Here is an 18,020-nt window from a genome sequence, read left to right as displayed (position 1 = left end):
GGAGCACCTGAAACTGCGTTTGTAATAACAACTGTGGAGGCCATTAGTATTTTCCTGTCTAGATTCACAATCCAGCCTTCACAGTTTACTTTAAAAAATAAGCAGGCCTAGTAATTCAACATGACTTGCCTGAGGGACCACAGCTGATTCGTGGGAGGTCTGGAAACAGAATTCTGGAGACAGAATCCTGGTCTGCCCTGGGCTGTGGGTCCAGTCCTCTTACTATTACACCTAACTGTTGAAAATAGTGTTTTTATTTAAAAGCATAAAAATTTTATTTTTACAAAGTTGAAAGGACTAAATGTCAATATAGTAGTGAACAACAAATTGTCGTCAGTTTTATTAAAATAGGAATCTCAACAGATGAGCCACATGTTTGGTATTTTCAGCATCAGCCTTGCACAACTCTTTCCCCTATAGACTGTATTCTTTAATTTGCTTGCTTAACTTGAAAATTTTAATTTAATTTAATTCTTAATTATTTGTGGACCTTTTTAATTAAGAGGCCTTATAACTTTGACAAATTAAGGTCAACTTATGTAACCTCTTTTTTTAAGAAGATATGAAAATTATGTTTAACACTGAGTCTGTGACATTGCTAAAAAGTAAGAAGTGTTTCTCAGATCTGCTTTTGTAGTATCTCTTCTATTGATTATTCCTATAAGAGTATTACTACTATTGCCAATGTTTAAAACTTGCCTCAGATTAATGAAGAGACTAAAAAGACACATGTCTAAATCCTCCCACATACAGAAAATCTACTTTAAACCACATATAAATCAATGGGATAAAAAGGCTGTTTATATTCACTAGATGTCTCCCTATAGATTTTTTGTTGTGAATCTCTCTCTTCACTTACTATTTTTTCTAATTTAATTTAAAAACAAAATCTATTTTTATTGTCATGTTGTTGTCATTCTGCCTGCTCTCCCCAAAAAACCTGTGAGTATTTTTTTTGAGCCCTCTGTGATCAAACTCACTTTAATGAAAGTTTTGAAAATGAACCAGTTAGCTGATAACATTTACAGCAGTGCTGTGATGGTTCCATATGGGTTTTTTTGGCAAGACCAGCTGCCTCCTTATAAGTTGTCATTGAAAACCTCTTGATTAAAACCCAAACATCCCATAGGTAAAACAGTATTGCTTCCATTCCTTCAGAACCCACATTTGCTACAGCAGATATAGGAAACCTTTGTTACTGTGAAGGTCATCGTGTGCAAACATGCTGATTCAAAGCAGATGTTAGAGAGAGATTCACTTAGTAGATATCAAAGATGGGCCTGCTTGAAATCTGTTTTCTTCAGATTTTTAAAGAGCAATATTTTATATTGTAGTGATTTTTAAAAAATTTTGTTGTACTCCGTTTGTAAATGAAAACACTAGGCCTTTGTGTAGATTAAACTCTGGATTTTAACTGAAAATTGTTTCTTTAGAAATAAGTCTCTTTAGGTACTGAGTCATTCTGGATACTTATTTTCCAAACAGCTTAGCATAATTCCTTTTCACTGTAAGAGATCTCTACACAAATCTTATTAAAATCTATTACACATTTTACTACAGTCTTAAATAGGATACACCAAGTACACTTAAGCTTTTTAATCCTCGCTCAAGATCACTTTGGGGATCAGTCAGAACCCTGGGCCAGGAGCCACCGCTGTCTCTTGTGTGTATCACTCACTGCAGCAGCTTCCTGACTCCTTCCTCAGGAGCTGCACACTTATCTGCCCAGTTCCTTCTCCTCCACACTGCTGCCTGGTCACTTGTAAAACATAGAAATCTGACCGTTTCAGTAACGTGCTTTTTAAAAACATTTAAAAAGCCTTCCCCATCCCTCTTAAGATGAAACTCAAAATTTATAATGTAGCCTATAAAGGTCTCCATCCCACCACTTTGTTCTGTTCATCGTTTGTTAGATCTTTGCTTTGGGACTTCTGAGATCATAGGACGGAGTGAAGATGTGCCACAGGATTTCCCTCTCTTAATACTTAACAGAAAGTAGAACACATAATAATAAAAAAAAATTATTAACCACAAAGAAAAATATCACCAATAGCAACCAAACAAGAAAAAAGGCAAGGAGAAACAGTCACAGCAAACAAAATTGTGAAAATTCTCACTTAGTATTTCCAGATATGGAATGAAGCAAACTGAATCTCACCCCCTTTTGTTTTTTAATGAAGAATAATGGGGCTTCACAGGAGGCACAGGTTCTATTCCTGGGTTGGGAAGATTCCCTGCAGTAGGAAATGGCAACCTGCTTCAGTATTCTTGCCTGGAGAATTCCACAGACAGAGGAGCCTGGAGGGCTATAGTTTATGGGGCTGCAGAGAGTCAGACATGACTGAGTGCCACCACCACACAAAGGAAGTAACTGCTAACTTTTAAACATTAAGTGAAGTGGGAGATTTTGATGTGGATAAATCTCTTACTCTATTTTTTTTACTAATTGGATTTAAAGTAAAATCTATTTTCATTCTATTTGGTTTATGCTTCTCCCCTTCCTCCCTAAAACTAGTTTTATGAACCTGAACAGGATGAAAGATAACTTCCTTCAGCCAAAAATAAAAGTGAAAGAAAGAAAAATTTCAAAAGAAATACCCCATCTTAGAAGAAATACAATCTAGTAAACAGAAGGAAACTCTTCATAAGTTCATCATGCTATCAGGCATCTTAATAGATGTTTGGTAAAATTAGCTTATTTAACAAAATGAGTTAAGAAAGGGCGATTGCAGACCTAAGAGAGAAAGTTGGGAAACATGACATCACACAGAACCTTGGTTACAGCCCTTATTTCAGTACCCTTGGCATTATTTAGTTGGTTAATAAAAATATTAATTAAAACGGATTACATTTCAAATGTAACCTAACATTACATTTTGGGCTTCCTTGGTGGTAAAGAATCTGCCTGCATGCAGGTGACCTGGGTTCAATCCTTGGGTCAGGAATATCCCCTCGAGAAGGAAATGGCTACCCACTAGTGTTCTTCCCTGAAGAATTCCATGGGCAGAGGAGCCTGGCGGGCTACAGTCCATGGCGTCTCAAAGTGCTGGACACAGCTAAGCAAGTAACACAAACAGAACATTACATTTTAAACTTAAAACATTTGAATGTCATTTATTTGCTAATTTTCTGATATAAAGGCAAAATCTTTTGTTTGAGTGTAGTTTAGGGATGGGAATTTTATTTCATTTTTTTTCAAAAACCATACACATAATATACCACCACTGATTTCCAGTTTATGTTTCTTTAAAATGGAAAAAGAACTTAATGATAATACAAAGCAGTATGATCTTTCTCCCTATCTTTTCAAGAATTCAGGTTGTTTTATTTTTAACTAACTTGCCTTTCGTGAATCTTTCCAAAGGATTTAATGTAGATTTCATAGACCCAACAACTCTTTCTTTTTATCCTCATATTTCCTTGGTTTTCCTCGTAGCAGCCCTGTGACATCACTATTACCCCCATTTCAGGGGAGAAGAAATGATGCTTAATATAAAGTGAAAAGTGAAAGTGAAGTCAGTCAGTTGTGTCCGACTCTCTGTGACCCCATAGACTATAGCCTACCAGGCTCCTCTGTCCTTGGCATTTTCCAGGCAAGGGTACTGGAGTTTTGGGTAATGGGTTGCCATTTCCTTCTACAGGGGATCTTCCCAACCCAGGGTTTGAACCTGGGTCTCTCACATTGCAGGCAGATACTTTACCATCTGAGCCACCAGAGAAGCCTGGTGTATAAAATACAAAGATGACCACATTTCATTTTGTCCACATTGAAATCTAGTCATTCAGTTTACTCCATAGATATCTGAGATAGATATTTTGATAATTTTAACAACTTGAAACAAGGTGTGGAAAATATGTAATTAATGATCAGAAAAGGTACTAGCTTCCTTTTGCATAAAGTGACCCAACTATGCTTTTTATAATTCTTATAGACAAGTTTATCTCTAAAATAATATTTATAATGCTGTGATTATAAGTTTGACCTTGCATAAAACCCCTTAAAACAGATTTCAGAGTATGGCACCCTACTCCAGTACTCTTGCCTGGAAAATCCCATGGACGGAGGAGCCTGGTAGGCTGCAGTCCATAGCGTTGCAGAGTCAGACACGACTGAGCGACTTCACTTTCACTTTTCACTTTCACTCATTGGAGAAGGAAATGGCAACCCACTCCATCATTCTTGCCTGGAGAATCCCAGGGATGGGGGAGCCTGGTGGGCTGCTGTCTATGGGGTCGCACAGAGTCGGACATGACTGAAGCGACTTAGCAGCAGCAGCACCAGCAGCAGCAAGTGACCTAAAGGCCTGAATTCTGATTCAGGCACAACTGGTTACTAGTGCCATGACTGTGTCTGAACCATTTGGGTCTCACTTTCTTAGTCTGTACTTGGAGGAGATTCAATTTAAAGGATTCCTTACATCTTTCCAATCTCTAGAATTCTCTATTTATAAAAGCAAAGCCTACTGGTTGAAAATGTGCTGAGAAATAAACTTAATTTTCATGAAACACTTTGTAAAATGCAAACTTTATATTGAATCTCCCAGTGTTTAATGAATTGAGTGAAAAACAATATAATAAAGAAGTTCACAAAATGATTCCATTGTTAATAAAAATTATAGATAAAACATTCAGTAAATATTTTGAAACTAAGCAGGAAAGGAACAGATAATTATTCTTGATGATCTGGGTAATAACTCTTAAGTCAGTGTATATACTATCAATCTGCTATACACTGAATTATTATAAAATTATTGGTCCAACATGTATCAACAATAACTACAGAGAATCAGAGAACCTTAGGATTCTCAAGTAAGTTTTACCAGGAAAGATCTTCTTTCTGTTTATTGGTCTACTTGTTAAGAAGGTTCATCTTGGACTGTAATGGTAACTTTAACCCCCTGCTAATCCTTTTTAATCCACCATAAGATTGCACATATTAATCATATCACTTCCCTTCTTAAGAAATGTTAGTGACCCCTAAAAATTTTGACCCTACACAGCTGGGCCTGGGTTGCTGACAAGGCTGTTGGATGTCTCTGCGCTCTGGCCGTGGCCTCTTCCAGCCTCATGTCCTGTCGCCCCTTTCTGTGCCTTGCACACCAGCCCGCCCGCACCTCCTGCTTTTCCAGGCAGCCCTCTGTCCCCTGCTCCTGGGGCCCCACTGCTTGTAGGCCCTCACCCTCATCGTCCCAGCTGTCACTCTCTCATCCTTCTAGACTCAGCTCATCAGGAAGATCCTCCTCTTTTCTTTTCTTGTTTTTTAAACAAATATTGACTGACAAGATGCCAGGCATTTTGCTCTAACGTGCCTTTGAGCGTCTGAGGTGTCAGGTAGGAGGTGGGTGGGGAAGCAGGGGTCTGGGCTGGAAGTACCGCTCACAGCGTGTTACTGTTGGGGGTGGCTGGAGCTCCCTGTGAGTGAGATCGTGTGAATGGTGGTTGAGATTTTGAAGGAGAATCTGTGTCCAGGTGTTGAGTAGGTTCTGAATGAGGTCCGATGGTTCTTCACACCCCCTTTATTTGTACTTTTGTTATACATGTATTATTGTAACACACATCTGCTTCTTGTGCAGGTGGATGATTGTGGCTTTTCTTTGAGTCATCCAAACCAGTTCTTTTTTGAGAGCCAGCGGATCCTCAGTGGAGGTAAAGACATCAAGAAGGATTCTGTCCAACCTGAAACGCCCCAACCCAAACCGAGTGTCCAGAGAAGCAAGGATCCGTCCTCCACTTTGGACTCGCTCAGCTCTGCTCTGGACATGGATCTGGAGGAGCTGGAGGAGTTGCTTCAATGAATGGTTCCTGGGCAGTTGGTAGCCCGTCTTCTTCACTGGCTTTTATCTCCAACTTTACGATTTTGCCTTTTTCTTTTTCGTCACTTTCTCCCTCTGTCCTACCTCCTTAATCCATCCACATGTGCATGCTTCTCAGGAAGGCAGGCTTGCGGGTAAAAACAAAGACGTCCAGTGTATTTTGCTTTGTCAAAAGAGAAGAGGAAGTATTTCTTTTGAAATATAACACTTGAATGATGTGACTTAAGTCCTTTTTTAGGAGAGAAAACAGCCTTCTGGACTGGTTACTGTTGCCTAGAAACAATACAACTGAGAACAGCTTTTAGTTTAACACTTATCACTGTAATGTTGGCCCAGACCTTTTCTGGACCATCTTTGTTAATAAATATCAAAATGTATATAATTGTATGTCTGCATATAATTGTGAGACTCATATTATGCCTTTGCCCCAGGTTTTAATGTGGTATTCTGGAATATTCAACATATTGCCAAATTTTAAACTTTTTCTGCTTCCTTTTTCTCTTGAGTTGACCATTTGAAGTTATTCTGCATTAGCAAGAGAATTTTTGCCCGTTTGAATGGGAGCAAACTCTACTGAAGTGAGTTGTGACTCAGGAATTAAGAGAATATATACAGTTGCTCATACTGTTATAAGGAATAGAAGGGTTTTATTTTCTAAAACCATACTATTCCTTTTCCGCCACTTCCGCTCTCTTGGGGGGACAGCCATCACTAAGGTGAGAAGGTTCTAAGTAAAGACTGAGGTCTTTCTTCATCCCACCCTCCAGCTTCCACAACTCACTGCTTCTGTGGTTGCTGTGAACTGCCAGGTAGGTTTGGTAGATTCATTGACTTTGGTGGTGACTATACTCATATATTTAGTAATGCCTGTTTCGGTGCCAGCAGGAGAGTTGGTTATGAAAGGTCATAGGTGTGCCCCGAACTAGTGCCCTGCTCCCTGCCTGTCTTTGGTGATGCACCGTGTGCCTGCTGGTGGTACCCTGATCTGAGGTATTTCCTCCCTGTGGGCGCTGCTCACTCACCAGAGCATTTACACTCATAGAGAAATGTGACCCTCACTCACCGACTCCCTTGGATGCCATTCTACACGAGTCTCTTTTCCTGGGGAAGAGGGCCTTTGCCCTTTATCCCTTTTTTAAAAGTTACTATTATTATTATTGTAGTATAGTTGATTTGCAGTGTTGTGTTAGTTTCACATGTACAGCAAAGTGAGTCAGTTACACACATACATATATGCACACTTTTTGTCCTTTATCCTCTTTAATCATATGAGACATTGCACTGTCTGTCCTAAACAGCATCAGAGCATCAGAACCTAAAAATGTCAGCTGATCAGGTTTTTATCTTAGGCTGCTGAGCAAAGATTTCTTGGAATATTTAGTGAAATATAAAGGAAATCAGTCCTGAATACTCATTGGAAGGACTGATGTTGAAGCTGAAACTCCAATACCTTGGCCACCTGATGTGAAGAACTGACTCATTGGAAAAGACCCTGATGCTGGGAATGATTGAAGGTGGGAGGAGAAGGGGACAACAGAGGATGAGACGGTTGGATGGCATCACTGACTCGATGGACAGGAGTTTGAGTAAGCTCCGGGATTTTGTGATGGACAGACAGGGAAGGCAGTCCATGGGGTCACCAAGAGACGGACATGACTGAGCGACTGGACTGAACTGAACTGATAACTAAAGGAGATACATCTGAGTCTTTGCTTGTCTTTGTGACTTATTTTTACCTAGTTCAGAAAATAGTGTTATTCCACTACAAATTACCTTTATAAATCTCTCCCTTCCGAAACCATCTGCTATTTCTTGTATCATGTATAGTTCTCAGCAGATATCCGATGACTGCCAACCACTTCATCCCTAAACTGATGGAAAGCCAAGCACAGAAAGGCGGCTCTCTATTGTATTACAAGAAAGGAAATTGAGCTGCAGCCTCGTGCTGTAGCTCAGCGAGAGCCTCAGGACAGGGCATTTCATACCTGGCACAATTTGCAAGGCTTTCTCTCTTGCTGTGTGTTCTCCTCTCCTGAAGCCTGAGCGCCCAGCACGGAGCCCTCGACAGCAAGCACCTGTCTGAAGGGACTGTCTTACCCAGCAGCCTTAGGAGTTTGACTGTTTTCTGTGTGTCTAGTCAAACTCCAAAATAACACTTGCTTAAATATTAGTTGTTTTCCCAGTTTCACTTCTTTGTAAAAAGGCTTGGTCTCTTGTCATGTATTATACAGAAGAATATATAAATATTTTGTGAATCGTGTAGATTAGAGGATGGGGTTAGAGGTTTATATAAGAAGATAGAATTTAATGCCTTTCTGGTGCTTTATGGAGTTGGAAAAAGCAATTTATTTTTCATGCTTCACAGGTCTTGACAGTTTTGATTTGTTTTCTTTGAAAGACCTGTTTGAATCAGATGATGTAGGAAGAACTCAAAAGAAAAAGCCAGCAACCTCCTTTCGAAACAGCAGCCAATGAAGAAGAACATGAGCCTTCCAAGTCTTTTAACATCCGTCTTTTATTACCTCTTCAAGGAGGAGCGGCTGTACAGTGATCAGAGACAAAAGAAGAGACAGGAGAAGCCGAGCCCAGGTTGGAAATGTGCAACTGGTGGGAGCACCAACGTTGTTTGTGGAGATACTGTCCATTTCTTTCATTTTATTTCTCACTCCATCCAGATAGTCTAAATTTCTTGATTGCAATGTGCATGAAAGAATACTAGGAAGGTTTAAGTAAACTTTTCATATATAGTCGCTTATAATATTATAGTCGTGAAAGTAAACAGTTACAGATTTTGAAAGGGAGGGAGCAGAACAGAGCAATGAAAAGGTAGGATCTTTAAATCATATGGCCTTGTAAGCTGAGGGATTTCTCTAAAAGGACAGCAGTGTCCTGCTTGTTACACTTTGCTGCCTGACTGATACTTGGTATTTGCAAACAAACTTGCAATTCCTTGCACAGAAGAAAGAAAACTTCTGGGATTTAAGCTTGAAAGGCGAAATGAAACAACTCTAAAATTCTGGTTTAGTTAGAGTCTACTATTTGCAGATTTAATCAAGGTCTTCCACAGGCATCAGCTTCACATTAAATTTGAGTGCCCATTAAAGTGAGAGCTGACAGCCGTTCTGAACTTGAGGCTCGGTCTGAGGATATCTTTACAGCTTGAAGGGAAGATATTTGAGAGTCTCAAACCACTGTGGTAATTAGTTAGATCCATTTGGCAGAGGGCGGGCGAGAGAAGGCTGGAGAAGGGGCTGTGGAAATGGGCAGGCAGAGCCCTGCTGCAGGGGAGACGCGGCTTCCCCCTGACGGGAGTGGATGGGGGGCCTGATGTGTCTCATCTCCCTTTTATGTACAGGCAGGATCACTGTGTGTGAGCTGTGTGTTTTGAACAAGTGCACAGGTTTGACTGTTAGGCTCTCTGGAATGCACGACACTGCCTAGGAGAGGGCTTCCGAAGACGATGTTGGCTCAGAGTTAGTGTTTCTCACAAGGGTACCTAACTCACATTCTGGTATCACTTATTTACCTAGAGCATCTGCCTCCTTTTCAATATTGAGCTCCTTTTTGACAGGTAGCTATTGTCCTGGTCTGAGGCTTTTCGCTGTAATTGGCATTCCAAGAAATTAGTGCTGTGAGTCTATGGAATCTCGTCACCTGCAGGAAATTACCTTCCCACTTCATTTGAACTTCCTGCCAAAAGTGATGCAGTTTCCTGTTACTGGATTTGCTTTCTATCCCATAGGCTCCTTTTGTCCATTGCCTCGTGGCATTTTATTTTCTCCAAGAATTATCACTGTGGAACCTTATCACAAGTTTAAGAATATGTCTGTACAGAGAGCTTCTATATTTCCCCTGAGTCTTCCACTGCAGGTCTGTTTTTAAACATTGATGACAAGGTAGTGAAACAACATTGCTAATAAATGCAGGATGGAGTTTTCAGTTTAGCCCTGTAGTTTCTAGGTATTCATTCCCTGTAATGGATCTATGAGGATTTTTGAGGGGTTTTGGTTTTTGAATTTTTTTTCTTAGTTAATAGTTAATTTACAGTACTGCATTAGTTTCAAGTGTTACAGCTCAGTGATTCAGTTTTATATTTATATGTGTATATATATTTTTTATTTCAGATTCTTTTCCATTAGAGATTTTTTTTTCAAGTTATAAACAAGAAGCTTTAATAATCACAGCTACAAAGGAAACAAAAATAATTATGCCACAGTATTTTGCCTATGACCATCAGGTTTGAGGGTCAGAGGAAAAGATAATTTTCCAGGTAAATGTTAATATAAATCACTAAAATTCATTAAAGAAAATATAGAAACCAAACTAAACTAAACCAAACCAAACTAAACTTAATGAAATGAAGCAGTTCTGAACTTTGGCTTCACATTATAGTCTCTTGAAGAGTTTTATTTATTTATTTTTTTAAATTTATTTTAATTGGAGGCTAATTACTTTACAATATTGTGTTGGTTTTGCCGTACATCAACATGAATCCACCACGGGTGTACACATATTCCCAATCCTGAACCCCCCTCCCACCTCCCCGCCCCCCGTACCATCCCTCTGGATCATCCCAGTGCACCAGCCCCAAGCATCCTGTATCCTGCATCGAACCTAGACTGGTGATTTGTTTCTTATATGATATTATACATGTTTCAATGCCATTCTCCCAAATCATCCTACCCTCTCTCACAGAGTCCAAAAGACTGTTTATACATCTGTGTCTCTTTTGCTGTCTCGCATACAGGGTTATTGTTACCATCTTTCTAAATTCCATATATATGTGTTAGTATACTGTATTGGTGTTTTTCTTTCTGGCTTACTTCACTCTGTATAATAGGTTCCAGTTTCATCCACCTCATTAGAACTGATTCAAATGTATTCTTTTTAGTGGTTGAGTAATACTCCATTGTGTATATGTACCACAGCTTTCTTATCCATTCATCTGCTGATGGACATATAGCTTGTTTCCATGTCCTGGCTATTATAAACAGTGCTGCGATGAACATTAGGGTACACGTGTCTCTTTCAATTCTGCTTTCCTTGGTGTGTATGCCCAGCAGTGGGATTGCTGGGTCATAAGGCTGTCCTATTTCCAGTTTTTTAAGGAATCTCCACGCTGTTCTCCATAGTGGCTGTACTAGTTTGCATTCCCACCAACAGTGTAAGAGGATTCCCTTTTCTCCACACCCTCTCCATCATATATTGCTTGTAGACTTTTGGATCGCAGCCATTCTGACTGGCGTGAAATGGTACCTCATTGTGGTTTTGATTCATGGGGTTGCAGAGTCGGACACGACTGAGTGACTGAACTGAACTGAACTGTGGTTTTGATTTGCATTTCTCTGATAATGAGTGATGTTGAGCATCTTTTCATGTGTTTGTTAGCCATCTGTATTTCTTCTCTGGAGAAATGTCTGTTTAGTTCTTTGGCCCATTTTTTGATTGGGTCGTTTATTTTTCTGGAATTGAGCTGCAGGAGTTGCTTGTATATTTTTGAGATTAGTTGTTTGTCAGTTGCTTCTTTTGCTATTATTTTCTCCCATTCTGAAGGCTGTCTTTTCACCTTGCTTATAGTTTCTTTTGTTGTGCAGAAGCTTTTAATTTTATAGATTATTACAAGAAACAGTATATTAATAGTTCCCACCACTGTACGGTAGTAGGTACTTGTTGTTTACCTATTTTATGTATAGTGGTGTTGAATTTTTGTGCTGAAAGCATAGAGAGAAAATTAAGTCAGCAAATAATGCATTTAAGAATCTGTGGGGTACATGTGTCTCTTTCAATTCTGGTTTCCTCGGTGTGTATGCCCAGCAGTGGGATTGCTGGGTCATAAGGTAGTTCTATTTGCAATTTTTTAAGGAATCTCCACACCGTTCTCCATAGTGGCTGTACTAGTTTGCATTCCCACCAACAGTGTAGGAGGGTTCCCTTTTCTCCACACCCTCTCCAGCATTTATTGCTTGCAGATTTTTGGATCGCAGCCATTCTGACTGGTGTGAAGTGGTACCTCATTGTGGTTTTGATTTGCATTTCTCTAATAATGAGTGATGTTGAGCATCTTTTCATGTGTTTGTTAATGTTCATTGCAGCACTGTTTATAATAGCCAGGACATGGAAACAACCTAGATGTCCATCAGCAGATGAATGGATAAGAAAGCTGTGGTACATATACACAATGGAGTATTACTCAGCCGTTAAAAAGAATTCATTTGAATCAGTTCTGATGAGATGGATGAAACTGGAGCCGATTATACAGAGTGAAGTAAGCCAGAAAGAAAAACACCAATACAGTATACTAACACATATATATGGAATTTAGGAAGATGGCAATGACGACCCTGTATGCAAGACAGGGAAAGAGACACAGATGTGTATAACAGACTTTTGGACTCAGAGGGAGAGGGAGAGGGTGGGATGATTTGGGAGAATGACATTCTAACATGTATACTATCATGTGAATTGAATCGCCAGTCTATGTCTGACGCAGGATGCAGCATGCTTGGGGCTGGTGCATGGGGATGACCCAGAAAGTTGTTATGGGGAGGGAGGTGGGAGGGGGGTTCATGTTTGGGAATGCATGTAAGAATTAAAGATTTTAAAATTTAAAAAATAAAAAACTAAAATTAAAAAAAAAAAAAAAAAAAGAATCTGTGGGGACTCCAATCAGGATAGTGGAGTAGAAGGATATGGAACTCACTTCCCCCCGCAAATACATCAGAAATACATCTACAGGGCTTCTCTACTGGCTCTTTGTTAAGGAATCTGCCTGCCAATGCAGGAGATGAGAGCTTCCTGGTGGCTCAGTTGGTAAAGAATCTGCCTGCAATGCAGGAGACCTGGGTTCCATCCCCGGGTTGGGAAATTCCTCTGGAGGAGGGCATGGCAACCCACATCAGTATTCTTGCCTGGAGAATCCCCATGGACAGAGGAGCCTGGCAGGGCTGCAGTCCATGAGATTGCAAAGAGACAGACATGACTGAGTGACTAAGCATATACATACAGTGCACGAGATGCAGGTTTGATCCCTGGTCTGGGAAGATCCCACATGCTGATGTTAAGCCTGTGCACCACAACTATTGAGCCTGTGCTCTAGAGCCAGATAACAGAACTACTGAGCCCACATACTAAAGTCCACACACCTAGAGTCTCTGCTCTGCAACGAGAGAAGTCATGTCAGTGAGAAGCCCATGCACTATAACTAGAGTAGTACCCACCTGCTGCAGCTAGAGAAAAGCCTGCACAGCAGTGAAGACCCAGCACAACCAAGTAAGTAAGTTTTTAAAAATGCATCTGCAAACGGAACAACTCGCATAGAACACCTAAACACCAGCAGAAGATCTCAAACACTGGAAAGGACGATAAAGATCATGCAACTAGGTAGGCCAAAAGGAAATAAAAACAGGAGGAGCAGGATAGGATCTGTGCCCCTGGGAGGGAACTGAGAAAGGAGATGCTCCTGCATCTGGGGAAGCACCTTTGCCAGTGAGGAGGTCAGCCAGGACAGAAAAGGGAGCTCCAGAGGCTCAGAGGAGAAGGCAGCAGCCAGTTTGTCGTAAGCAGACAACAGAGACCTGCATAGACAGTCCCTGCCACTGCCCTGCACACCCACCCCAACCTGAGGGGTGCATCTGCTGCTATGGGCCAGGGCTGGGTACTAGAATCAGGGTTTAGAGGACAATCCCAGGGAAAGGACTGCAGTTGGCTGTGTGGGGACCGCCTGAAGTGGCTGCAATGTGTGGCTGCAACCAGGTGTGTAGGTGGAAGAAGCCTGGGCCACCATAGAAACAAAGCTCCGTCCTCCATTGTCCTGCGGTGTGAGGGGAGAGGAGGGGCGGGCTGCCATAATGACCTCTTTCCACACACCAGTACCCACCACCATGGGCTCTGGGAGTACACATCCAGCTGCGGTCTCGGTGGGCTCCCGCACAAGCCAGCATCTCAGTGGACTCTAGGAACAGGTGCCAGCAGAGTGCCCCCACATGGAGGTGGGGCTGAAGTCAAACAGAAGCCCCAGGGGCTGCACAACTTAGGAAATAGGACTGAAATCCCCCCAAGGCTGTGCAGGTCATGGATTCACAGCTCCTCTGGCTTTGTAAATTCAGCACCTGCAGGAGGTCCAAGCAGTGTGGGCTTTATGGGCATGTGCATGTGGGGCTTTGGTTTGGCCAGGGTCTGAGCTGCCGGTAGCTCCCACAGTGGGTCATGTGCATGAGTACTGCAGTCCTGGAACCTGACTCTGGTGGGTCTGTACTGATGGCCCTGTGAAAACAATGCCTGAGGGACACCAGGGATGATTGCCAGCGTTCCCACAGTAGAGGCAGTACCAAGGGCATAGCCAACAACAGTGTACTTTGTGAGTCCACACAACAGGTGATACAACAGAGCACACTCAGTGCTGAACAACTCCAGAGGAGGATTACTCAGTTGCTACTCTCCCACTGGGAACATTTCCAGTCCCACCTATTTCAAACCACAGCTCAAAAAATAGATCTGGGAGCATCTCCTCCCACACTGGGGGAGCAGATTCTGTCCTTGATAGGGCTATGGAAGACAGAGAGCACAGAGGAGGCCTCAGTGAAGATCCACTGGAGGCTCTGGCCGTCACACCACCAGTCATACCTCCTGTCATGGGGATAGTGGCCAGCATGCTCTGAGGATGGGGGCGGCAGACATTTTTACTAAAAACAACCCTCACACTATAAGTATTAAACCCTCACAAGTTACACAGGGATGCTCCTACATAAAAATAGCCCTCTAAGACTACAGTAGGTAATTGTTTCTCCTAAACTCATAGAGTAACAGAAGTATAAGTAAAGTTAAGAAGCAGAGGAACCACTCCCAATGGAAAAATCAGGAGAATTCCTCAGAAAGAACAATGAAACAGATCAGTTTAGTTCAGTTGCTCAGTCATGCCCGACTTTTTGCAACCCCATGAACCGCAACACACTGGGCCTCCCTGTCCATCACCAGCTCCCAGAGTCCACCCAAACCCATGTCCATTGAGTTGGTGATGCCATCCACCTATCTCATCCTCTGTTGTCCCCTTCTCCTACTGCCTTCAATCTTTTCCAGCATCAGGGTCTTTTCAGATAAGTCAGCTGTTCGCTTGAGGTGACCAAAGTATTGGAGTTTGAGCTTCAACATCAGTCCTTCCAGTGAACACCCAGGACTGATCTCCTTTAGGATGGACTGGTTGGATCTCCTTGCAGTTCAAGGGACTCCCAAGAGTCTTCTCCAACACCACAGTTCAAAAGCATCAATTCTTTGGAGCTCAGCTTTCTTTATAGTCCAACTCTCACTAGATAGACCTTTGTTGGCAAAGTAATGTCTCTGCTTTTTAATATGCTGTCTAGGTTGGTCATAATTTTCCTTCCAAAGAGTAAGCTGTTCTACATTTGCGTCCTATGTTTCAAAAACTAACAGTGCCTCCTCAAATAAAGTACACAAAAGCACAACCACTTGTAGAGGGTGCATCCATGTGACAGTGTTCTCCAGACGTGAACTAGCATGTAATTGGACGTGCAAACACACACATCACTGATAGTTCCCAACCTGAAGGTTCATATGTGGGGGACTTACTGTATTTGAAGAGGTTGAAGAAATTATGACTAAAAATGTCCCAAATTAAAAAAGAAAACATATCCAGATATAAGAAGCACAGAGCATTCCAAACAAGATAAATACAAGCAGACCTACGTCAAGACGCGCATGCATGCTGAGTCGCTTCAGTCATATCTGATGCTTAGCAACCGTATGGACTATAGCCTGCCAGCCTCCTCTGTCCATGGGGATTCTCCAGGCAAGAATACTAGAGTGGGTTGCCATTTCCTGCTCCAGGGGATCTTCCTGGTCCAGGGATCAAACTTGTGTCTTTTATGTCTCGTGCATTGGTAGCAGGATTCTTTATCACTAGTGCCACATGGCAAAAGTTAAAGAGAATATTCTAGGGGCGGGGGGGGGGGGGGGAACATGACAAAGGAACCTCCCATAAGGCTATCAGCTGATTGCTGTATAGAAACATTACATGCCAGAAAAGAGTGGTAAGATATTCTCAAAGTCCTGAAGGAGAAAAATCTACAACCTAGAATACTCTAGCCAGCAAGATTATCATTTAGAATAAGAGAGACAAAGAATTTCTAAGATAAGCAAAAACAGAATACAGCAATATTAAACCTATCCTAAAGGAACTATTGAAAAGTCATCTCTACATAGAAGGGAAGTAAGAGCTATAGGAAAGAGAACATCAGAATTGGAAAGTAAATTATTTAAGCCAGTACACATTTTTAAAAATCAAAAAAGTTTTGTAAAAGTGATAACCACAATGAGTAGCAAAAGGATGAACATGAAGATGTGAAAGAAGACAACAAAATCATAAAATGTGAGGGATGAGAGTAAGCAAATGTAGATTTTTTTTTTCCTCTAGAATGTGTTTTAGCCTGTATGACTAGCAGTTAAAAGCAAGTAGATATAGGAAAGGGTTAACATACTAGAAAAACAGAGTAACCACCAATCAAAACCATACAATACATTCACAAAAAGCGAAACGTACAGAGTGAAAGCATAATACAAAAGAAAATCATCAAATCACAAAAGGAAAAAGACAGGAAATATAAAACCAATAAGAAAACAAGAGTTAAAATGGCAAGAAATGCAAAGCAGTCAATAATTACCTTAAATGTTAATGGATTAAATCCTTCAATTAAAAGACATGGCATATTGAATTAGAAAAAAAATCAAAGTCTACAAATACTGCCTAAAAGAAACCCACTTTAGGGCAAAGAACACAGATAGATTGAAAGTGAAGGGATGGAAACAGACTTCATACAAACAGAAAGAACGAGGAAGTGGGGATCATAATAATTATATCAGAAAAAACAGACTTTAAAGCAAAGGCTATGAAGAAAAAGAGCACTCTATAATGATACAAGGATCAATAAAAGGAGAGGATATTACACTCATCAGGCTATATGCACCCAATATAGAGGCACCCAAATACACAAAACAAATACTAACAGACATAAAGGGAGAAACTGATGAGAGTACAATAATAGTAGGAGACTTTAACACCCCACTCACATCAGTGGACAGATACTTGAGAACAAAAATAGTGCAACAGAGATCCTAAAGGATAGGACTCAATTGATATTTTCAGGACATTACATCCAGAAAAAGAGTACACATAGTTCTCAAGTGCACATGAAACATTCTCTAGGATTAGCTATACCAGGGCACAAAAAAAGCCTCAACAAATTTGAGAGTATAGAAGTATTCAGGCATCTTTTCTGATCACAGTGACATGCAACTAGAAACCAACCACAGAAAAAGAAACAAGCAAACAAGAAACAATTACATGCAGACTAAACTACATGCTACTTAAAAACCAATTAGTCAATGATGAAGTCAAAGAAGAAATTAAAAAATACCTTGAGACAAATGACAAAACAGAACCATATAGAATCTATGGGCTGCATGAAAAGCAGTCTTAGAAATTCATAGCAATTCAGGCCCTTTTCAAGAAGCAAGAAAAATTTCAAATACACAGCCTAACATACTACCTAAAAGAATTAGAAAAAGAAAAACAAAACCAAAACTCAGCAGAAGGAAGGAAATAATAAAGATCAGAGGGAAAATAAATAAAGTAGAGATTTTTTAAAAAATAGGAAAAGTCAGTAATACTAAGAGCTGTTTCTTTGAAAGGGTAAACAAAATTGACAAACCTCTGGCCAGGCTCACCAGGAAGAAAAGAGAGAAAACCCAAATAAACTAAGAAATGAAAGAGGAGAAATCACAACCGATACTGTAGAAATACAAAAACCATAAGAGAATACTATGAACAGTTATATATTAACAGATTCAACTACTTAGAAGTCGTGGACAATTTCTAGAAACAGAGCCCACCAATACTGCATGGAGGACTTGAACAGACCAACCAGTAGAAGTGAAGTAGATTTGGTAATAAAAAACTTTCTACAAACAAAACTCCAGGTTGAGATGGCTTCACAGGTATATTCAACCAAATATATATTAAAAAAAAAAAAAAAAGAACTTACACCAATTCTTCTCAAACTCTTCCAAAAGATTGAAGAGGAGGGAACAAGACATTCTATGAAGAAACCAATCACCCTAATAGCAAAACCAGGCAAACACACTACCAAAAAAATTACAGGCAAGTATCTTTTGGTGAATATAGATGCAAATATTCTC

The 18,020-nt window shown here is 40.6% G+C and overlaps 1 protein-coding gene across 5 annotated transcripts in view; it reads left to right on the top strand.

Annotated features, from left to right (window-relative positions):
• PRIM2 (DNA primase subunit 2) overlaps positions 1 to 6,195 on the top strand; it is a 304,068-nt gene extending 297,873 nt beyond the window's left edge. For all 5 annotated transcript variants that reach the window (XM_069564045.1, XM_069564046.1, XM_069564043.1 and 2 more), the window contains one exon: positions 5,574 to 6,195. In XM_069564045.1, coding sequence (XP_069420146.1) covers positions 5,574 to 5,795 — 222 coding nt within the window. In that variant the 3' untranslated portion in view covers positions 5,796 to 6,195. The remainder of the gene's footprint in view (positions 1 to 5,573) is intronic.
• Positions 6,196 to 18,020: the final 11,825 nt, after the last annotated feature.

This window comes from Ovis canadensis, chromosome 20 (assembly GCF_042477335.2).
Source record: "Ovis canadensis isolate MfBH-ARS-UI-01 breed Bighorn chromosome 20, ARS-UI_OviCan_v2, whole genome shotgun sequence".
Taxonomy (NCBI): domain Eukaryota; kingdom Metazoa; phylum Chordata; class Mammalia; order Artiodactyla; family Bovidae; genus Ovis; species Ovis canadensis.
Note: the sequence above shows the minus strand (reverse complement) of the source record. Positions and strands in the feature narration are given on the sequence as shown.